At 39.1% G+C, this 24,656-nt stretch overlaps 1 protein-coding gene across 2 annotated transcripts in view; it reads right to left on the minus strand.

The window, feature by feature from the left end:
* The window catches only part of GRAMD1C (GRAM domain containing 1C), an 82,541-nt gene that overhangs the window by 33,742 nt on the left and 24,143 nt on the right, over window positions 1–24,656 (minus strand). For both annotated transcript variants that reach the window (XM_060770773.2, XM_060770774.2), the window contains 4 exons: window positions 17,063–17,147; window positions 12,430–12,533; window positions 9,235–9,330; window positions 8,492–8,572 (listed from right to left, as the gene is read on the minus strand). In XM_060770773.2, coding sequence (XP_060626756.2) covers window positions 8,492–8,572; window positions 9,235–9,330; window positions 12,430–12,533; window positions 17,063–17,147 — 366 coding nt within the window. The remainder of the gene's footprint in view (window positions 1–8,491; window positions 8,573–9,234; window positions 9,331–12,429; window positions 12,534–17,062; window positions 17,148–24,656) is intronic.

Raw genomic sequence — 24,656 nt, forward strand, 5'->3', positions numbered from 1 at the left:
GCATAAAGTCTAGTTGTGTCTAATTCTGGAGGGTGGTGCTCATCTCCTGGTGTTGTCCGTAGACACCTCCAAGATCATGTGGCCGGCATGACTGTACTCATATTTGTACTCATGTTTTCGAACTGCTAGGCTGGCAGAAGCTGGTCTTAACAGCGGGATTCTAATCCTGCTTCCCGGATTAGAACTGCCAACCTTTTGATCAGCAAGTTCAGCAGTTCAGCGGTTTAACCTGCTGCGTAACCAGGGATTCTACCAAAAATTCTACTTGGTGATAAAAAGTTTATGTATTTCGAGAACATGTAACTAATAAATGTATCTCAGAGAAACCGTTTCCTATTATCCCCCAAATATATTTTTTACTATAGCCACAGAACACTATTGATGAGCTATAAATCAAGTTGATCAGGGGAAACTATTTTATAGATAGCTAAAGAATTCCCATAAAGCAGTGTTTCTCAAACTGTGCTCCTCCAGTTGTTTTGGACTTCAGCTCCTAGAAATCCCAGCCAGTTTACCAGCTGTTCAGAATTGTGGGAGCTGAAGCCCAAAACATCTGGAGGAGCAGAGTTTGAGAAACACTGCCATAAAGTATGGGGATTTCAGCCAAAGGACATTAGGCACAATATTACTGTGAAACTGGTTATCTGTACCTTATGGGTTACTATGTATTAAAAAATAAATAAAACAGCAATCTAATCATTTAGATGGAGCCCCCAGTGGCGCAGTGGGTTAAACCCCTGTGCCGGCAGGACTGAAGACTGACAGGTCGCAGGTTCGAATCCGGGGAGAGGCGAATGAGCTCCCTCTATCAGCTCCAGCTCCTCATGCGGGGACATGAGAGAAGCCTCCCCTAAGGATGATAAAAAAAACTCAAATCATCCGGGCGCCCCCTTGACAACGTCCTTGCAGACGGCTAATTCTCTCATACCAGAAGCGACTTGCAGTTGCTCAAGTCGCTCCTGACACGATAAAAAAATCATTTAGGTTAATAAATGTTTATATTTAAGGAACTAAAGCTTTTCCTATTATTCAGTATCTGGACTGAATAACCTAGTATGTAAAAATATAAAACCACAGAGAATTAAATACATAATCTGAAGTCATATAATATGGCACAGCAACCTTTCTGCATCTTAAAAGGTCTGGATCTTAGAAAGTGACTGGATGGAAAACCATTTATTTATTTAAATTATAAACTATCCTTCATTTATAAGGGATGCCAAGATCTTATTAAGTTTACAGGGTCAAGTCAAGGCAGAAATCATACAATTATAAAAGCCGAGGCATAAAAATTCATCAGTAAGAAAAAATAAAGCGCATATTTCTCCTGCTGATGCTACTCAAAGAAAGATGTCCTTCTGAAGATAATAATGCATGGAGAATAACTTGAGAGAAAGTGCTTCTGTGGGTAATTTGAGCCCCTCAAAACTGCATCAATACTATCTTGAGTTTCATTATAAAATCAGCAATAAATAAGGGATGAGATAATGAGAAAGTATGAAAGTAGCTTTGAATAGAATAAGGACCTAAGAGACAACAAACAGAGCTTAGGACGGTGATTCGATCAAGCATAGAAATCGAAAGTCTCTTAATGAATCCTAGATGCAGCATTGGCAGATTTGCTCCCAATTATATAGCACTCCATTTGCTTCCAATATGCTTTTGTAAATAAATTACAAGATATGGTATGCCTTTAATACACTCATTTAAAAGGAAAACAAGCTTTGGAGCATCTCTTAGCTCAAAGAAATAAAGAGTGCTTAATTTCAAGAGGGCTGCCTCTTTGGAAATTAATTTCGGATTGACATATACCGTAACTCATAAGCTTAAATTATTACCCTCTTCTGAAAAACAACACCCTTGTTTTTTCTGTTATAAGAAGCATATTAAAACATGCTTTTATTTTTCCTTCATGTTGAATGATTTCTCAGTAAATCTGGTCAATTCACATACAGATTCCAGAGTATTTACTTGCAAATATTCCTTTTCTCCATCAGTGGTCACTTCTATCCACCCAGGAAAATCTCCTATACATACCGGGCCCTAGGGAGGTACACCTGGAAGCTACAAGGCGTAGAGCTTTTTCGACCTATGTTCCAATTCTGTGGAACTCATTGCCTCCATACATTAGAGCAATGTCGGAGTTGCAACCTTTTGTAAAGGCACTCAAGACCTGGCTGTTTGGTTGTGTATTTAAGTAATCAGATCTAATTTGCCAAATAGTCACTGTTGAATGTTTTTATGCTGAATGTTTTTAGATTGTATACATGCTATTTTAGATTGTAAGTTGCTTGGAGCACCTTGGTGGAGAGCGACTAATTAAGAAATAAAGTGAAGTGAAGTGAAGAAGTGAAATATATTTTTCGTTTCTGATGCTTTAACTGTGGGCCACTGTCATGTTTTATGAGCCGGTCATGTTTGCTGTGCTGATTATATTAAACATCCAGGATGTTTTTGGCATAGCCACCTGGTAGTATTTACAGGACAAAGCATGTTTCTAAACACAAAATAAACAAGTGCCACAATATTGCAGCAAACCAAGACTCTTCGGTGCACCCCCATTGCACGTTTAGGGCTTGGTGTTTAAAGTCATTGGCATTAGTGTATTAATAGCTAACAGAACCACTATAGAAATATCCCTTGCTGATTTGACATTGTGGCATACCATATCATACATAAAGTCAGAAGCACTGGTAATTTGCCATTTTTATATAGCACATGCCTTAATTCATATCTTAAGTTATTCAAACTAAACAGAATATGAGAAAGCAGACTGCACTGCAAAGTCATACTTCTGATATCACATGTATAACATGGTTCTGTCCTAGAAGATTCACACAAAAATATGAATATCTGTGAGCAGAGGTCTTCATACATACCTAACTTCCATGTGGTAAATTGAATACCTAGCAGCCCCCAATGGGGCAATGAGTTAAACCCGTGCCAGCAGGACTGCTGACTGAAAGGTTGGCAGTTTGAATCGGGAGAGCGGGGGGAGCTCCCATCTGTCAGCCCCAGCTTCTCATGCAGGGACATGAGAGAAGCCTCCTGCAGGATGGTAAAACATCAGAGCATCCCCTGGGCAATGTCCTTGCAGATGGCCAATTTTCTCACACCAGAAGCGACTTGAAGTTTCTCAAGTCGCTCCTGACATAAAAAAAAAGAATACCTATCCTTGCTAATTTCTATAATCTCTGCGTGGATATCTGTAGTTGGGGATGCAATAGGAGTACCATTTCATTCCCAGACACTTGTCAAGTTGATGGATAACATTAATTACTCCAGAATCTGAATGAGGAAGGTTACACATATTGGTCAGCTATGAGATGGCTCCTGACCTTATACAAGAACCAGTTATTCAGATGAAGTCAATGAGACTTACGTTAATCATGTTCAACATGTCAAGTGTTTCCCATGGATATACTTTGAGCATGATTAATGTTGGATCCAACCCTATATTTATTTGGCACTGCCTGCTAGTCAGGAAAGACTGCAGAAGGTAAGTCTTATATAATATTGTTATTTCTATAAATATACTATCAAGAAGAGAAACCATTTGGCTAGCAAGATTTTTGACAACCCTCCCTTATAATTAATACTAGGGCATTTCCTCGTCCCATTGTTGGGAAACTGGCAATACTTACTTTCAGCTATCTCCATTGAAAGAATTGACATGATGTTCAGGTACAACCTGATTCCTGCTAGAAGGCAAGAAAGCTAGGACTAAGTCAAATGATGAAGACGTGAACAACAGGTTTTAAGATTTATTTTTCCTGAGAAGATCTCATAGGACATAAAGTATTTTGCCATCAGCTATACTATTGTTTGTTTTATTGTGGTTTATTTGTTCAGTTGCTTCTGACTCTTTGTGACCTCATGGACCAGCCCATGCCAGAGCTACCAGTTGGCCATCGCCACCCCCAGTTCCTTCAAGGACAAGCCAGGATACCATCCATCCATCTTGCCCTTGGTCGACTCCTCTTCCTTTTTCCTTCCATTTCCCCCAGCATCATTCTCCAAGCTTTCTTGTCTTCTCATTATGTGGCCAAAGTACTTAATCTTTGCCTCTAATATCCTTCCCTCCAGTGAGCAGTCGGATATTATTTCCTGGATTATGGACTGGCTGGATCTTTTTGTGGTCCAGGGCACTCTCAGAATTTTCCTCTAGCACCACAGTTCAAAAACATCTATCTTCCTTCGCTCAGCCTTTCTATGGTCCAGTTCTTATATCCATAGGTTACTACGGGAAATACCACTGATTTGACTACGTGGATCTTTGTTGCCAGCATGATGTCTTTACTCTTTACTATTTTATTGAGATTGGTCATTGGTGTCCTCCCAAGAAGTAAATGTCTTCTGATTTCCTGGCTGCAGTCTTCGTCTGCATTAATTTTCACATCTAGATATACAAAGTCTGTCACTCCCTCCACCTTTTCTCCCTCTATTTGCCAATCTTGGGTTTTTTAATGTACTATTGTGCGTTCCCCAATTCCTAAGTTACAAATTCCAAGAACATGACTATGGAATACAGCTTCCTTTAAGTACTGACCACTTTTAGTCAGAAATGCAAGAAAGCACTTTTCTTTGCATGCAGGATCACAGAATCCATACAAAATCTATCTGTCTCTCTGTCTGTCTGTCTATCTAAAATACACACAACCAGCTTTTCTGCAGAGCACAGGTTCTGAATCTCATCCCTGTAGGTGATTGGCAATTAGACAATTAGAGAAACATCAACGTTCTTTTGTCAACTCCTCAATCTTGACTTCCATCCTAATCATATTCATTTATAGTAATTACAGACAGCCAAATGATCAAGGCTACAATTAATACTTCATTTGTAACACCACTGGAGGGGCCTAACTACCCTAAAGGCAACCGATCCCATTTAACCTCAGACGCGAAGAAGCGCCAACCTTAAGTGACTCTTGGATGGGAGTCTGCCAGCACATACTAGGTACTATAGTCTACATTTTAGAGGAAGAAACTGGCAAAACAATTTATATTATGAGTCACCTTATGCTTCTTATTAGGAAAAAGGCAAGGTATAAATGACACAAAATAAAAATAAATAAAAATACATGATTTCTGTATATAAATTAGGCTCCAGACATCTTTTTTTCCACATCTTCACCACACTTTGGGATGATTACAGGCAAGAGAAAGGTTCAAGATTATCACTACGATATAGTGGAATATTACTTTTCTCCTGCAGCGTGAAGAATTATTCATCTCTACCCATGAAGATGAACTAGTCAAGAATGAACATCTTCGATGGTGAGAGATGGAAAGACAGACAGAGGAATTTTTGGTTGACTGAAAAGTAGAATAAATACATTCATCTACTATGTAGTGCCTAGAGAAGAGTTTTACAGCTACCTTATAAACACAGAAAATAAACAAATTTGCATTACAATGAAAATCTGGTTCCTAGATTTTAAACTAAAAGACATCTCATACCCAATATTTTGAACCAGTTCTCTCAGATTGTATTATTTACCTGCCATCCTCTGCATGAGAAGGGAGCAAACTCATACATTTGCAGTTCGAAATGGTAGGCAACTTCATACTGACAGTGTGGAAACTGAACACCTCACCAGGTCAAAGTAGCAGAGTTAACTTCAGGGTTAAAGCAGCCTTTCCACCTGTGCTATTATTCTGAACTTCCTGATGTGCCAATGGGCTCTTTTTTCAAGCTTACGTGGCTTTGAAGCAGTTTCCAGGCTGTACAGGTGGAATCTAATCAAAAACGCCAAAGACTTCTGCTATATAATTTGACCAAGATCATGGGACATCCAAGATGCCATTTGGGAAGAAAAGTAAAACCAAGAAGCACAGCTTCGGTCCTGAGAGCGAAAGAGCTCCACTTATGTAACTTCCCTCTCTAGGAACTTTGCACACTGTTGACAAGTAGGCAGGTCTGCTTTCAGAATTAGAAACCGTGCTTTGCTTCTGCTCAGTTCCTGGGCTCCTCCTCCCACCGAGGAAACAGGTAAGTACAGTTTGAGAAGGTATCCCATCTCAGGTTCCTTCGAATCTATCAAGCACTTTCCACACCCCACCCCTTTCCCCGCCACACAGAACACCTGAACATACAGGTAAACATAAAGGCTTAAACTGCTTCTCAAGGGAGATTTCACAGTCTGCACTTTATATACAATTCACTTCAAAATACCTGACGTCTTCCACGCTGTCTCAGTGTTTTAAATCTGCTTAAGCCAATGTTGCTATTGGCTGCAATCAAAGCCGGTCAAACCACAGTTTTTGCAGTGGAAGAACCTGAATGGCATTCCAGGGCACAGCTTCCTCATTGCATGTCCCTTAAATTCTTTCACTAACATGCACACATACACACCTAACGACAGCAAGCTATTAATATGGGAGAAAGACATACAACTAGAATGCACAGGCATCTCTGGAAAAGCAAATACACCATGTGAATTTGACGCACGTCAGTCATCAGCACCCAAAACACACCTTTTGCTATATCTGCCCCTCAGCTTTCTTACCTAGGTTTATGAAGACTTTTTTCACATTATGATTTATAATGTGTTATTACACCATACAATGTTATTACCTCATTTCATATAAAGTATTTTATTCTGGAATATTGCTGACTTCAAAATATGACGTTTCTCACAGTATTGTCATTGGTAAAATCATTATGCCCTCCCCGTTGCCCCCCCCCCCCCCCCGAGCAAATCTTTCCAGGAAAACCCTGTGATAAATTCATAAGTCAGACATGATTTGAAGGCACACAACAATAACAACAACAAGGTAAAGGTTTTCCCTTGACATTAAGTCAAGTCATGTCCAACTCATCTCCATCATGGATCTCTAATTATATATAACTCTAAAACATATATAGTAAAAGGTTTTCCCCTGACTTTAAGTCCAGTCATGTCCGACTCTGGGGGTTGGTGCTCATCTCTATTTCTAAGCTGAAGAGCCTGCGTTGTCCATAGACACCTCCAAGGTCATGTGGCCGGCATGATTGCATGGAGCGCTGTTACCTTCTCGCTGGAGCAGTACCTACTGATCTACTCACATTAGCATGTTTTCAAACTGCTAGGTTGGCAGAAGCTGGGGCTAACAGCAGGAGCTCACCCTGCTCTCTGGATTCGAACCGCCAACCAAGAACAACAACAACTCAGATAAAACTTTGCTTTATAATTTATCACCTCTCAAGGCCCCTGAGGCAATGTGTAATATGGCAACACAGAGCTGGAGGAAGGGGCGACAAAGTATGTGTTGGTCAACAGACAATCAGCTAAATTATACCATTAACTGGCACACTTGCTCCTATTGTGCCCACGGCTTGCATACCACAATGTCATATCTGATCCACACATGACTTAAGAGGAGTTCTTTCAAGACCTTTGCTGCTGGTGGTACTTGTGGAAGTCTCATTTGGTAGTGGGGAAAGATGCTTTCACCCAGTTCTTGAACTGCCTGTACTTGTTCAACAAGGAAACTCAAGACTTGCAGTGTTGACCTTTTACTCTCTTGTCTTGCTTCAAATGGCACAAGTTTATGCACCCACCATTTCTCTCCCCAGTCCCTTTCTTTAACTCGTATCTTTTTGGTGAACCAGTACTGTACAATTACATGGCAGATACAAAGGTGTAAAAGAGTTGGATGTCATCTGCATAAATTTGACATCGAACTCCAAATGTCTGGATGATCTCTCACAGCAGTTTCATGTAAATGTTGAATAGCATAGGGAACAGAATTGAACCCTGAGGGACCTCACAAGCCACTGGCCAGGGAGTCGAACAGGAGTCCCCCAGCTCCACCATTTGGGTCCACCCCTCCAGGAAGAACTAGAGCTACTGTAAAGCAGAGCCCTCAAACTCCATCCCAGAGACAGCCCAGAAGGATACCATGGTCGATGGTATCGAAAGCTGCTGAGAGGTCCAGGAGAACCAGCAGGGACACACTCCCCATCTAGCTCTCTTTTTAGATCATCCACCAAGGCGACCAATGCCATTTCAGTTCTGTAAACATGCCTAAAACCAGGTTGAAATGGATTCAGATAATTTGTTTCTTTCAAGAAACTTTGGAGTTGTGAGGCCACCACCTTCTTAGAACCTTGCCCAGAAAGAGATTTGACACTGGCCTGTAGTTGCTCAATTGAGTGGGATCCAGTGCTGATTTCTTTAATAGTGGTCTTACTATGGCCTACTTAAATATGATTGGCATTATGCCTTGGGTCAATGGGGCATTCACCAGCACTTTCACCCACTCTGCTAGTCCCGCCCTGGCCAATTTTATGAGCCAGAATGGGCAAGTGTCCTTACAATGTATTTATTTACATTGGAAATAGTTGTGAAATATCTGTTCAAATGGTGATGACTATGAAGCATAATGTTAAGGCTATTAAGGCAATAACTCTGGAACTCAGAAATAGAATGCAATGGCAAACTACCAGCAGTATACGTTACAACAAAGCATTCTGACAAAGACATTTCTCAAGCCACCAGAAGCTTACCTTTTCCAACAGTGCATTCTGCCATAATCGAAATATATGGAGGTAGCTTCGGTCTCTGGCATTGAATGAAGTGAAAAAAAACTGCAGAGCAAAATGAATCCATATGTATAATCCATATGTATAATTCACACGTTTGGTTCACATACAATAGAGGGTATTAAGGCTCACTGATTTCATAGATACTTCCTCTGATTTTAAGTGACTTAAAAATGCAAGAGAGGGGATGTTACATGATTAATCATTTCTACTATAACTTTGAGCATATCTTAGACTGTATCCTGTATCCTGAAAAATGTGGATGTATATATTTTTAAAATTTTGTCAGACAGTAGATGTAGGAAGATAGAGGAGAGAGGAATCAATGTGTGGATAAGGGAAAGAGAAAACACCAAGCCCCAAAACTGTTATTTAGGAACTTACTCTAAATACAGTGCACTATTTGTATTAAAGCAAAAGTTGGTCCTTTATCTAAAATCTAAGCCACATACTACTCCTAAAGAAAGGTAGTTATATGTAGAAATTTATCATTAAATCTGCATGAGATTAGTTATAAACAGTTATGAACTATATGAGATGGGTTAAACAAGGATGGAAAAAATAATTTTCAGACAACATTTCTCCTCTAGCCAGTTTAGGGGGGAAATTAAGTTTTTCAAGCCCTGGTTTTCAAATTATAAAAGTATCTGTCATAGTTAATTACATTTATGAAAAAGAGCAAACAATGAACTAAAAAGAATTTTAACCTTCTCTCCTTCAGTAGCGATTTGGATGGCGTTTGGGATGAGCCGAGCTGTCTTCTCTTTGGTCATGAAGGTTATATCTTTCAATGCTATAGAAATCTGAAGTTCAAACAGAGAAAGATGCCAACCATGTATAAACGTGTACAGTTGTGTTGTCACCCCCCCCCCCCCACACACACACACACACTTTTGGCTCCAGGTCTACCTACTAACTGTCAACTCCAGCCTTGCCTATCCCTGGAATGTGGCTCTAGAGAGGTCTCCCCAATAAATTGCCATTCTCAAAGCAAAAATAATTCCCCATGTTCTATAGCTCATACTTGATTCCAGCAAGGCTCACATCATGACAATGTGCCTCCTTATCATGTTATGTTAAGTGAGAGCCCTTCAGCTGCATACAGTAGGACAAAACTGATAGTACGAAGGAGCAGTTTTGAGAAAAGCTTTTAAGGCAAAAAAGAACAACTGGGGAATGCTAAGGGACCAAAGGATCTACTTTAAGAGATCTCGGAAAGCGAGACTCGCCACTGCACCTCATCATATTAATCAAGTTTATCCCAATGCCCTTTAGCAGGGCATGAAAAGCCATTTTCACCATGCTTTTCTTAACAACAGGTGGTTCTTTAAAAAGGTTTCTCTTTGCAAGATGACATTTAGATTCAACTTTGGAATAAAATGCTTTTTTCCACCCTGAGTGAATTCTGATGACCACAAAAGCAGCCCTGAGGGTCACTTATGGCCTTTGCCCACCCTTGTCCTAAGGCAGTGGTTCCCAACCTTTTTTTTGATCAGAGACCACTTTGACCAGAGACCACTTGACCAGGGACCACTTTTACTAGGGACCACTCTCCAACATTAGTATCAAAAGGGTTACGAATTAGTTTTTGGTCAACTTTAGATTCAGTTTGGTTATTTGGGGGGCCGATTCAGAAAACTGCATCAGCTCTAGTTTCTGAAACAAAGCATATGCCATCCAGTAGTCACTATCTGCATGCCCACAGAAAACCATATTTAATAATCTAGAACCATGGACCTTAATTTAGGTCTTATAACCCACCAGTGGGAACCACTGTCTAAGGAGTCATAGAGTTACTTATACATTTTCAAAATTACTGGTGTGGAGGTGCCACATTTTTCTTAATAGAGAGAACTGTTTAAATGACTATTCAAGTGGGAAAGCAGACTTTCTTCATGATTCTGATAGGGCAAGCTATGGTTTCTTGAATTTCTACAAGGGTGATGTTGAGGCCTTTGAAGCCTCTGAGGAGGACAGGGATCTTCTGTTTGAGCCCGGTGTTTCTGTGGAGGAATGCGAAAGTGTTTTTTCAGAGGATGGGAATGTTTTGGGTAGATCTGTTTTCAGGGAAACAGCCAGTGATTCTCATGATAATCAGCCAGCCGTTGACTCTGAAAGGAATGTGGGTTACAGATAACCCAGGTGGGTTACAGATAACCCATCATTGACAGCTTTGAAGGAATACAGAACTGTCTTAATGTCAGGCTCTAGAACTTCTAGGAATAGAAGATGCTCACAGTACAGAAAACTTAACTTCATTTTCCCTTTTATCAGAGTACAAGAAAGATAGTTCTGCCAAGGCAGACAGAATAGTGGGTTATAATAGTCTCCTGCCTGCACTCCCCTCCAACCTCCCTCAATTTCCATAACAAAGGTCAGCAGGTCTTATTAGCTCAGTGTTTCCCTCCTTCTCCTCATTCTTGCATTCCATGTCAGATTGACCAATTAGGCCTTTTTCACATGGCTGGAGTTGGCATCCTGACAGGGAAACAGAAACAAATTAATTGTTCCCAGAGACGGAAAGATAAACAAAGGGAACCCAGGTGTAAGAAAGAGTGATGTCATGGGCCAGAGTATTCTTAAGGAATTGGAGTCAATGTTCGATGGGGAGATCAACGTTGGATTTTCATGTGTCAAGTTGCTTGACTTGGGAGCTCTGAGTTAGTTCTGTTCTTGGGTCTGTATCTTGTTTTCCTGTTTAAGTTCCATGACCCCTGTTTGGATTACAAATCTTGTTTCAAGTTTCAAGCCTTTGAGATTATAGTCAAGTTCAAGTATCAAGCCTTTGGATTATGGCCATGTTCATGTTTTCAAGCTTTTGGATATAATTCTAGTTTAAATGCAACGACCTTTGGATTACAGTTTCTTGCTTTTGCCTTTAGTGATTTTTGGCATTCATATTCAGAGTTGCTCTTTTTTTTTTTTTTTGGGTTAAACTCCTGGAAATCTAGTTCATGGATGTAATTTTGCTAGTATTTTAGTGAATGTTTAGTCTGATTACTTTGAACACTATTTTGAACTTGCTTTTATATTATATCAAGTTTATTCTTTCTTTAAAAACTTATTATTATTGTTGAGCTGTGTGATGTTTGGGTTAAAAATGGGATCAAGCAGGCAGCTGGGATGCAACATGTGTCAGATGTCTGAAGAATCCCCGTTGTTTTTCTACCTTCCCTTTTAGTAATCATGAAAATAATTTTACAGCGTACCTTTTGTTTTAATCATCATCATCATCATCATCATCATCATCTTTATTTGTAGACTGGCCTATCTCCCCGAAGGGACCCAAGGTGGTTCCCAACATATATGGCAAACATTCAATGCCAATGAGGGCATAATAAAGAGAGGCACATCATTCTAACATCATATTGTTGCAATGTTAGCCCAAAACAAAAACAAAACTTTCAAAATATCATTTCACGCCACTGTCCAAATAATGCCACATTTTTTTTGCATTATGGGAATGCCATGCAAAAAGTATCAAAACAAGATAATTCAGAATAAATCACCTAGTATAGTTATCCTTACTCTCTAGTTTACTGTTGCATTATTCTTATTTGTTATACAGTTTCTTTACAGCCCAGTATATAAATTATAATAAGCACAAATCAAAGCATATCCTGAATTGAGTAGCTAATTTAAAAATCAGACTGGGAAATAGGACTCTCAACTTCTATTACAAATGTACCATACTGAAAATTTGCAGCATTTTTTTTACTGTGGCCATCATTTAATTCTAGGTTACCTGCAACAAGTGGAAGGTATCGAATAAATACTTAATTTGATGATTTATTAGACTCCTCTGTTAGAAAATTGAAATACCAAAATAGCCAAGTAGCAATCTCTTTAGAAGAGTAATTGCATACCCAAACATATACACACACACACAAACAACCCCTTACCGTGGTCTCCCATCGGAAGATGTTGCTGTAGAAACACAGCCAGTTTTCGGAGAGATACAGGCGTCCTTGAAGGAGGATATCCTTCTGGAGGGCACAGGCGTAATCTAAACAAGGAAACCATAAGCGTGTTTATCTTATTAACACAGTGCAGCTAGACTCATGGTTTAGCATATCAATAACGGCATGCTCCCATGGAACTTAAGTCTTATAAAGGAATTGTATGCATATCTTCAAAAATAAAAATAAGGAGAATTAACCAGAATGCCCTCAAGATTTTCCACTTAGTTTCCACTTTTCAAAGTCTACAACTATATAAAAATGTATAGGAAATCTGCAAGTGCTTCATTTCTCAGTGAACCTTAGTAACCCTAGATAAGCAGATTGATAGTCAACGAACTCTGTGTTAAAAGATGTGTGCGTGTGTGTTATCAGTGATGGGTGCTGATGAAGTACTTTTGACCTTGTTCATTTACAAAAAAAACAAAACACCAGGCGAATTTTAAATTTACATGCTATTTCACACATACACACACATGTTTTAAACTGAATGTTGATAACTGCTTTTAACTGCTGTTTTAATTGTAACTGTGTATTTTAATGTATTGTTAGGCATCTAATGGTTGCCTGTTTTAAGCCGCCCTGCATCCCTCTTTGGGGCTAAGGATAGGATATAAATGCTCGAAATAAATAAATAAAATAAATATGTTAATGTATGTATTTTGTGATGGCGTGTTTTAATGTATTCATTTTATGGTATGCATTTTATGATTCTGTGTTTCAATTGTGTTGTGCCCCCCCCCTCCCGAGCCATGAGGAGAGGCAGGTAACAAATAAAAACATTATTTTTATTTTATTATTACACTAGGCATCAATTTGGATCCCCGTGTGGCGCACTGGGTTAAACCGCTGAGGTTTAAAAACAAAATCTGAATGTCTTTATTTGCAACCCTACAATATGCAAAACTTCCAGGCTACAGAGTAGATGGAATGTGGTGGAGGCTCCTTGTTTGGAGGCTTTTAGGCAGAGGTTAGATGGTCATCTGTTGAGGGTGCTTTGAATGAGATTTTTATGTTTCTTGGCATGGGGTAGGACTGGATGGCCTATGAGGTCTCTTCCAACTCTATGATTCTATGACTGTCTATATACTCTGAGACTGATTGCCATGTGAACTGTAGGTGGAAGTGAATGTATATTATCTGAGTTGAAGGCCTCTTCCAACTCTATGACTCTATAGGATCCTACACGAACACTCAAACCAATACTCAGAACTGGATAGCTTGCTACTCTCCCAATGCTGGAAAGATGTGGGGATAGATATTAGTTAAGTTCTTAGAAGTAAAAGCAACAGTCTCATCAAAGGAGAAAAACAAAAGGCAAAGGAAGCTTTGCAAATAATATTTTCATCAGAAATGGAACACATTGCTATCTCTTTGCACGTATGTGGTTTTCCTCATTGAGAAATAAGTATTAGAATCATAGAATCGTAGAGTTGGAAGAGACCTCGTGGGCCATCCAGTCCAACCTCCTGCTAACCTATAATAGTTTAAGGCAGCGATTCTCAACCTGGGGGTTGGGACCCCTGGGGGGGGGTCATGAGGGTCTGTCAGAGGGGTTGCCAAAAACCATCAGAAAACATAGTGTTTTCTTTTGGTCATGGGGGTTCTGTGTGGGAAATTTGGCCCAATTCTATCATTGGTGTGGTTTGGAATGCTCTTTGATTGTACGTGAACTATAAATCCCAACAACTACAACTTCCAAATGTCAAGGTCTATTTTCCCCAAACTCCACCACTATTCACATTTGAGTATATTGAGTATTTGTGCCAAGTTTGGTCCAGATCCCTCATTGTTTGAGTCCACAGTGCTCTCTTCCAGTGTTTTCTGTTGATCATGGGAATTCTGTGTGCTAAGTTTGGTTCAATTCCATCGTTGGTGGAGTTCAGAATGCTCTTTGATTGTAGGTGAACTATAAATCCCAGCAACTACAACTCCCAAATGACAAAATCAATCCCCCGCCAAACCCAACCAGTATTCAAATTTGAGAGTACTGGGTATTTGTGCCAAATTTGGTCTAGTGAATGAAAATACATCATGCATATCAGATATTATGATTCATAACAGTAGCAAAATTACAGTTATGAAGTAGCAATGGAAATAATTTTATGGTTGGGGGTGACCACAACATGAGGAACTGTATTAAGGGGTTGCAGCATTAGGAAGGTTGAGAACCACTGGTTTAAGGAGTAGGGGATACATCCTAGGATACCTTCATGGCTGCATCAAGACTTGAAGTTTCTTCCCTCTTCCTAAACTCAGTCCTGGCATTTCCTCATTTTTTATTCATGCGCCAAAGTACCCGATACCACCATACATTGGCAGGCAACTGCTGCAGTTGCTGAACAATACAATATAGTAGAAATCAAAGGTCAAAGCAGTATACATTTCAACGAATATGAAATTATGACTTCTCCTTGACTATCAAAGCCTTTATATAATGTAGCCCACTGTTTAGCTATTTTAATTTATTCTTCAGAAGGTTGATATTCGGTAAATATGCCTCAAAGAAAGAGCAAAATTGCCTGTTCGTGTTCCCGCACATTGCATAAAGCTGTGCGGAAATTTAGAATAAAGCAAGCTTGTTTATAGAGCATCAAATTAATTCTCTGTCTAGCATGAGCTATTTTAAGACGCCAGTGAGGGTTTATATTTTAATATATTTTTCGCTTTTAAGTGAGACAAAGTTAGCTGTTGAATGCTGTGCCAAATACACAAGTAAACAAGGAGGATTTGCAATGAGACAAGTATGAATGAGCAAGGCTCTGCTGAGCATTCTGGGAACAAAAGAGAAAAAAAAGATTAAAGAGCCTGTCAGTATAATACAAGCATGCAGAAATAAAATTTAAGGCACAGGAGAATTAAAACTAACTAAATGTAAGTATAAATGAAGAAAAAGGAAAAACTATAGATTGTCCCTCCACTCCCTTAACTGTTTACGGTTCTTGAAAACAGTTTGCTATTATGACCTCATGCCTTAGAGGACTAAACAACTAACTGTGCATTGTAAATAATAATCACCACTGCACTCATCAAACACAATCTGTATTTTAGCAGGCCAGGTGGTTTTGAGTGCTTTATTTGAAAGTGATATTTTGTGTTTAATTGTGCGGTACTTACTTTGAAAGTAGTTGTTATATTCCAGAAACAATGTTGAATTGGTTGAGACTATGAAATCTTCATTGAAAAACGATAGCAACATGGGTTACTGTGAGTTTTCTGGTCTATATGGCCATGTTCCAGAAGCATTCTCTCCTGACGTTTTGCCCACATCTATGGCAGTCATTCTCAGAGTTGGTTAGACACCTGCCATAGATGTGGTCAAAACATCAAGAGAGAATGCTTCTGGAACATGACCGTACAGCCCAGAAAACTCACAGTAACCCAATGATTTCGGCCATGAAAGCCTTCGACAACATATAGCAAATTGTGATGCAAGATGTCCCGCAAAAACAAAGTTTTTGCAATTTAATAAACCTTTTCTTTGTTTTTTATGATAGAACCAATTAGGAAATGGCATTTGTAACTCAGGAACAAAAATTGTATTATTTTACAGAGCTTTTTTCGTGTGTTTGTTTTTTTCTGCATGAGAATGTTTTGCATATGCAAATAATATGCAAAAATAATATACATTTTTCTACAGAGCACACTGACACCCTTATCTGAAATGTTTGATATTAAGAAAGGAAAGAAGGAAGGAAGGAAGGAAGGAAGGAAGGAAGGAAGGAAGGAAGGAAGGAAGGAAGGTTTAGTGGTTTGAACCTCAGGCTATGGCTCTAAACCAGTGGTTCCCAACCTTTGGTCCTCCGGGTGTTTTGGACTTCAGGTCCCACAATTCGTAACAAATGGTAAGCAGGCTGAGATTTCTGGGAGTTGAAGTCCAAAACAAGTGGAGAACCAAAGGTTGGGAATCACTGCTCTAAACTCACTGGGTTACTTTAGGCAAGTCACACTCTCTCAGCCTCAGAAGAAGACAAAAGCAAATCTTCTTTGCATATATAAATTGAGCTGAAAACTCCTGTGATAGGGTCGCCTTAGGATTGTCCTAAGTCTGAAACGATTTGAAGGTACACAACAACAACACTCTCGATTAACCATTAATTATACCTGTCTTACCTGGAAAGTGAGAAGCTAAATAAAGACCTATTTGTGGTCCCAAGAGGCTTAGCCCATTTAATGTTGGCCCCTTACTATTCCCAAGTTGTGCAGGCCTGCCTTATACACATAGCCGGAAGGTCATTTTATACACAATATTTTTAGTAATTTTGTGTATGAAACAAAGTTTGTATACACTGATCAATCAGAAATCAATGGCAACACTATCTCAGCCATCCATGGGGACGATTTCAGATTTCTAAACTCCCGATATGGGCTGCTCAACCCTTATGCAGAAATGTGCTCCATTTGCCTTTTCATCTGCATCACTTTCGTCATCATTGTAAAATGTAATGCAAGATTTTCCACAGACCTATTTGTAAACATCTCAGTAATCTTTTGGAAAAATAAGCACAGGAAGCTTTAATTATTGTTATGATTCCAACAGAGCCACTGAACTAACGAAAGCCTATTATTGTCTTACCTACAACAAGCCTGTCCAAATCCGGCAGATGTGAAAATTGTCTCTTGAATTCCTCATTTCTGTATTTGTAAGTGGGAGTTGAAATCTGCAATAAGGAACATTATACAAATAGTTTCTTGGTTTTTTGAAATGTTTTTACAATGACTCGAGAAAGCTTAGCACAATATTGATCTCAGTGGTATAATTTGCTGTCTTCATAAGCATAAGTACTAAGTGTATTCTAGGTTTTTCCTAGAAGTGGCAGAGAAGCTTGTTAATAAACTAGATAAGTTATTAACTTGTTACTCAGTTCAATGTGGATCTTAAATACAGTAATCAAAGTTCAACAGACAATACAATAAAAATACTGATATTATTTCATCGTACATTTATGACTACAGGAGCACAATAATGCCACAAAGATGCAATTTAAGATGTCAAACATGTGGCGGAATGAAGATCACGCGTAGTTCACATCTTTACCAATCCACACACTGCCTTGCTAGAGAAAAGATATGCCATGCAGATGATCAGTAAAGTGTTTACTTTTTCTTATGCAGAGCAACATATATACAGCCATGTAAACAGCTGCATTAACTCATACAAATGATCCTTAGGTGTCCATGTGAAGGATCTTCTTCCATCAACTCAGGAGTACAAATATACACACTGATTTGTCTTGGCAAACCCCTGCACAGAAAACCTAAACATGTAACTGTTGCCAAAACTCCCAGACTCAGCTAGCCTCTTGTGCATGGCCCAACCAATCAGCTTCATGCTTTGCATTTCTTAGTAACACACTCACCAACTGATTTTTACATTCTCCAACAAAACAACCATAACCTATTTGCATCCTAGCCTTTTGTCACTTTCAGAAACATTCAATACCAAACATCCTCAGAGGTTGCTTCCTCTGAGGATGCTTGCCATAGATGCAGGTGAAATGCCAGGAGAGAATGCTTCTAGAATATGGCCATATAGCCCAAAAAACCTACAACAACTCAAAATCAAGGTTTGCTTTTCAGATTTGTTTTCATTTAAAGCACTATAATATAACACTCCCAAACTCTGTGAAAATTTCAATGTATTTCATGAGATGAACGAGTGGAAAAAAATCAAGTTATGTTTGTGGAGGGCGCTTTGCATAGCAGTAACTTTTCCTCATAGCTATGGGGCCCTTCCTGGAAAATTGACCCAATAGCAAGGCGGGGAATTGCTCTGACCCTGCTATATGAGCCACAGTCGCTCACATTGTTTTTTATCATGTGAAAAGCAATTTTTCCATCATGTGGGAAGGATTGCAGTGTCTTTATAACCAAAGGGGACATGCTACATGGACGACATACCCAAAGATAATGAGAGAAGGGGAGGCTGCAGAGCCGAGCCAGACTCCCTCACCTAAAACAGGTAGCAAAGCAAATTGAAGTAATAAGGCATGAAATTCCACCTCATTCTGCAATGTGCTCCAATTAGTTTCTATGTGGAATTCATCTCTGGAGGGGAAAAGCAGCAACAGTGTGCAATTTATCAACTCACCACAGCAGAAAAGCCAATATATTTTCTAAACCAATTATATTATGTCCTAGAATCTGACCCAAAAGGTTTTGTGTGGATTTCCTGTCACAGAGCTGAAAGACAAGCAAAAATCGATCTTTGTTTGCTAGCACTTGGCTCTTCTGTTTACTCAATCAGTAGCTAATCCTCCCGTATTCAATATAGTTTATTCTTCTGGTAGGTATTATGTAGGATAGCATCTTAGAAATGATACAGCCAACAAAGCCCATTGGAAAAAAAAAAGCCAATAGTCTCCTGTATAAATAGGAGTATAGTGTCTAGATCCAGGGAAGTCATGCTACCCCTGCACTCCGCCTTGCTCAGACCACACCTGGAAAGCTGTGTCCAATTCTGGGCACCCCAATTGTCCAGAGAAGGGCGACTAAAATGATCAAGGGTCTGGAGAACAAGTCCTATGAGGAGCAGCTTAAAGAGCTGGGCATGTTTAGCCTGAAGAAAAGAAGACTGAGAGGAGGCATCATAGCCATGTATAAATATGTGAGGGGAAGCCATAGGGAGGAGGGAACAAGATTGTTTTCTGCTGCCCTGGAGACTAGGACGTAGAACAATGGCTTCAAACTACAGGAAAGGTGATTCCACCTGAACATGAGGAAGAATTTCCTAACAATGAGAGCTGTTCAGCAGTGAAACTCTCTGCATTAGAGTGTGGTGGAGGCTCCTTCTTTGGAGGCTTTTAAACAGAGGCTGGATGGCTATCTGTTTGGGGTGTTTTGAATGCGATTTCCCTGCTTTTTGGTAGGGGGTTAGACTGGATGGTCCACGAGGTTTCTTCCAACTCTACGAGTGTATGAATTGTTTTACTAATTGCAATGTTTAATTCTATTTTAATATCAATATTTTATAGGTTTTAAAACGACAATGTTTAAGGTTGTGAACCACATTGAGTCTTGGTTCTGAGAGAAAAGCAAGTTACAAATTAATGTAAATAAGTCCCCTTGGGGAGTTAGGGAAAAACAACAACAACAACAACAACCCTATTCCATTCTCCCTTCCCATGAGAGTTAATGAACAAGGGTATATACACATGATCACCTCACTGATTTGATTTCTTCCAGCAGCCAAAGATCTGACCACTGACTAGATTCTGTGGAACTCTTTGCCTCCATACATTAGAGCAATGTCGGAGTTGCGACCTTTTGTAAAGGCACTCAAGACTTGGCTGTTTGGTTGTGCATTTAAGTAATCAGATCTAATTTGCCAAATAGTCACTGTTGAATGTTTTTATGTTGAATGTTTTTATATTGTGTAAATGCCATTTTAGACTCTAAGTCGCTCGGAGCACCTTGGTGGAGAGCGACTAATTAAGAAATAAAGTGAAGTGAAGTGAAAGTGAAGATATAAAGACATAAATCTTTGTATTCAGGCAGGCTTTTAAAGGAGAAGGTATTTAAGATCAAGTCAGGGGGCACTGTGGCTTAGCTTTGAATGTGTTTTTAAACTGCTTTATGGATTTTAAGCTGCCTTTTTAATTAATGCCATTCATACTTAATTCTATTTAAATATTTGTATATTTTTGGATTTTTAATTGTAATGAAGTGCTTTTAATGTATGTCGCTTTGAGTCTCCTTTTTGGAGAGAGAAATACTAATATTATTATTACCTGGACACAGCATATTATTTGAGAACACAGAAATGCTGTACCACTCCAACAACTAATAACCACCATGTCAGACTACACAGAGAAGCCATTGAAATCCACAAGCATGTGGACAATTTCAACAGAAAGAGGAAACCATAAAAATGAACAAAATCCGGCAACCAGTATTTAAAAATTCTAAAATCAGGACAGTAAATAAAGAATAACATTCGGAAAACAGGAGAATTCCAGGCATGAAACAATCAGAGCCAGTTAATACCTTCCAACAAAGGATTCCCCCCCGGCAGGAAGCAGCCAGGTTTTGAAGCTGAAAAGCCATTCAATGCTAATTCAGCGGGCCAATTGCAATATTCACACTTGCCTCAAATAGACAAGAGTTCTTTCTCCCACACTGGACATTCCACAGATATATAACCACCACTTGCCTAGTTTCCAAAAGACCAGAGGATGCCTTCCACAGATGTGGGTGAAATATCAGGAGAGAATGCTTCTGGAACATGGCCATAGCGCCTGGAAAACTCACAGTAACCAAATAATAATAATAATACCTTTCTTCCACTAGGAGGCCAATTTATCCTAGTTGCCTTTGTATAAATTCTTCTACCCATATATTCAAAACAACACAATACTCAGACCAAGGCAACAGACGAAGACTCCAGAGAGGTTTTCCCAAAGCCAACTTTAGGCTCACACAAACCAGATCTCTTGAGCCCTAGCACTGCAGTCACACCATGCCTCACCTACATATATAAAACTATGTCTGTTTTGCTGTAACCTGAGTGAAGCTGACAAAAACACTAGTCTTAAAATAGACAAGTACAACCGATATGCAAAAGGGTAAATACTGGCTTCAACCCTTCTATGGTCATAGAAAAGACAGTGGAAAGTAAGGCATCTTAAAGGGAAAAAATCTTTTGTTTCTGCCAGTAGTTCAGGGCATAATCTATATGTTGTTTTTTCCAAGCACAATAATACTTGCAAACAAAATACACAATGATTGAAAAGACAGGGTATTTAAAGAAGTCTTCATCTATTGGTCTTAAGGGTGTAACTAAATAAAGTGAGGATCTTCCATATTGTTGTTTAATGTATACAAATCACCGGAGAGGGAGAGAGAATGCAATGGGGGCTCAATGCTGAGAAGTGTTCGTTTCTATCATCCTTCTGTAGCCTTATCTGTAACCTAACTAATCCCAATTCCACTTTTTAAAATGTAGCTTGCACCACCACTTTTTGAGGTTGGCTGGCCATGTCTCAAAATACTTTAACTATAGATTCCTGACCTGGAGGGGAATTGGATTGGTTAACCATCTAGTTCTATGGTCCTATGGTAACACCACACAGCCCTATATTCCAGAATATCAAGGCAGAAAATCCCACAGTATCTGCTTTTGCTTTGAACTGGTTATATGATTGCACACTCAGATAATGTGTGGTTTTCTGCCTTTATATTCTGGGATATAGGGCTGTGTGGAAAGGCTCTAAGATACCAGGTACTGAACCAGAGACGATTAAGATGTTCTCTTACCTTCTGCATCATAACTACATTGACTCCAAATTTATATAATGGGCCCTTGGTATCCATTGGTTCCAGTACCCCCTTTTGATAACAAAATCTTTGAATGATTAATATACAATGCCATCATACTCAATGACAGAGTAAAATTGTGCCCCTTATTTTTTTAAAAAAAATTAAAGTTTGCTTTTTGAATTCTTTTGGATATTTTCAAGCAGAGGTTTAGTTGAATCTGTGCATGTAGAATCCACTTTATCTGACTGCATCTTCCAAAACATAATTACATAGTTGCATTATTGGTATGTAACAGAACAAGCTTTCCATTAATAGGAGCTCTAGAGCCTAGAGAGCCTTCGTGTTCTTCATACCTCCTTATCTTCTACTGTTCCTGCAACAAAATGAGATGCTTCTCCTTCCATTTTGAATTAACTATAGTGTTCAGCATTAAATCAAAATCCTAAATCACGTCCAATTTTAATTATGGTTAGTTAAGGAAAATCACTTATGGTGGATGTGGGAATTCCAGGGGCTAAATCCAGGGCCCATTCCACACAACTGAATAAAATCCCACATTATCTGGTTTGAATTGGAATATATGGCAGTGCAGACTCAGTTAACCCAGTAAAAAGCAAATTTTGTGGGATTTTCTGCCTTGATATTCTAGATTATATGGCTATGTGGAAGGGCCATGGGACCTTCTGCAAGCAAGGCATATAGAGTCAGCCTTCCACATTCACTGAAGGCACGTGCTACAGATTAAAATGGAAAACCTTAAAGTAAAAGAAAATACTATTTTTAGGAATTTCTATGACCTCCAGCAAAGCTATGCTTAACTTATGCTGACCACAGAATTGCAGTTAAGGACCTAGAAAATGCTAGATATAACATTTTAATAAAATCATTTAATCCTTTCTTTTTTTGACCAGGAACCACTCTCCAACATTAGGACCAAAAGGGTTACAAATCAGTTTTTGGTCAACTTTAGATTTGATTTGGTTATTTGGGGTGCTGATTCAGAAAACTGCACTGGATAGATCATATCAGCTCTAGTTTCTGATACCATCTAGTAGTCGCTATCTGCTTGCCCACAGAAAAACCATATTTAATAAGCCTCGGCACTATAAGAAGGTTTTGCAAGACCAGTAGCTCTCATTGCAATGGTGCAGTAACGGTGAGGCCACGGACCTTATTTTAGTTCTTGAGAACCACTGGTGGTCCATGGACCACAGGTTGGGAACCACTGCTTCAATCAAAGGAACTCCCTCCCTAAGGACATCAGGCTGGCCACCTCCATCCTGTCCTTCAGGAGACAACTGAAGACCTGGCTGTGGGACCAGGCATCCAATTAGAGGTGTTGACCAGAGGATAATGGCAGCTTGGAGAGGAAACTTCGAACATTATGACATTACGAGTTTGATTTATCTGGCTGGATCTTGGTTTTAGCAGCATATTAACTGAATGTTAAATGAATTTGTTGATGAATTTTTATAATGTTTTAATTGAGTTTTACTGTTTTTAATCGAATGTATATGTCGACAGCATCACTGATGCTCATGTGAAGTCGCCCTGGGTCCCCTTGTGGGAGAAGGGCCGGGTAGAAATGAATGAAATAAATAAATAATAAATAGATGTACTCTACTACTGTCTATTATCCCTTCATACAGGATTTAACTGACCAGAAGTCAATCCAAGGTAGATTAAAATTCTTATGCAAGCTCTCTGTATATCAGAGCTTTCCAAACATTTTGTGTTGGTGACACACCATCATTTCGTGACACCGTAATACAGTTTTACTACCAAACGAGAAGTTACAGCAACCCCTTATAAGAGATATAAACACATACATATATTTTAATAACAAAATATATTGGAGCACAACATATCTCATGAAAATCTTTCATTTTTATATTTTTAATGTACTATGACTGATTACTTATTTCACTTAGACTCAGAGATTTGTGTGACACACCTACACACTGCAGTCAACACGCTAATGTGATTTGGAAAGCTCTGCTCTAGATTCTTAGTTTATGGAGCTTATGCACTTATTGCTAGATTTTTTTGGATTATACATCTCCTTTCCTTATTCCTGATTTTTTTCATATACTTTTTATGTGTTTTTACAAAACACAGTTTGCTTATACTCTGGACTGTTGTGTGGTACTATGGTCATAGGTGGCTCCAGGCCTGGAATGCAACAGCTTCTTTCTCTGTCAATACACAGATTCTATCCTTTTTGGCATTTGGAGAAATAAAAAGAGCAAGCTGTTCCCATTCGCTCCCCACTCAGCACCTTCTGTTACTCAAAGCCCTTGTGAAGAAAACGGAGCAGCCAGTGTAAGAAGCCCTTGCTCCCATCTCAGTAACACACCTGCTACCAGCCTTTCCTTTCAGTCATTTCAGAGCAGTTATTATTGGGAGAGGAGGAGCAGAAGAACAGATAGGACCGAGAAAATGCGGAATAGCCTTTCATTGCATGATGAGGACATAATTTATGTTCCTGTTCATTACTTGTTGTGACCTGTCTTGGAAACCTGTTGTATGGGTGGAAGCACAACATTTTTAAACAAATATAATGTATATACCAGGAAAGTATTTGAATATGTTTGGCAAGCAATTCTCTTTTGTAGAAAAAAAAGTTTGAATCTATGAATGGAGCCTTAAACTTTGTTTTGGATAAAGTGTTCTCTTATATTATTCATGTACTGACTATAAGAAGCATTTAAATACCGTAAGGACCCCATATCTGTAGGGATATGTTCCTGGCCTGACTGTGGTTACAGATATGATTGAATGGCATTAAATTATATGGTCTATGGTCCCAGGATACTAGGCATGGGCAATCCATGGTTCTAAATGGTTCTAAAGTACTTACAAAATTAGAGGGTGCTGGTGCTTTGCTTCTAAAGTGTTGCTAAAGTTTCTGG

The sequence above is a fragment of the Anolis sagrei genome, chromosome 3 (genome assembly GCF_037176765.1).
Source record: "Anolis sagrei isolate rAnoSag1 chromosome 3, rAnoSag1.mat, whole genome shotgun sequence".
Taxonomy (NCBI): Eukaryota; Metazoa; Chordata; class Lepidosauria; order Squamata; family Dactyloidae; genus Anolis; species Anolis sagrei.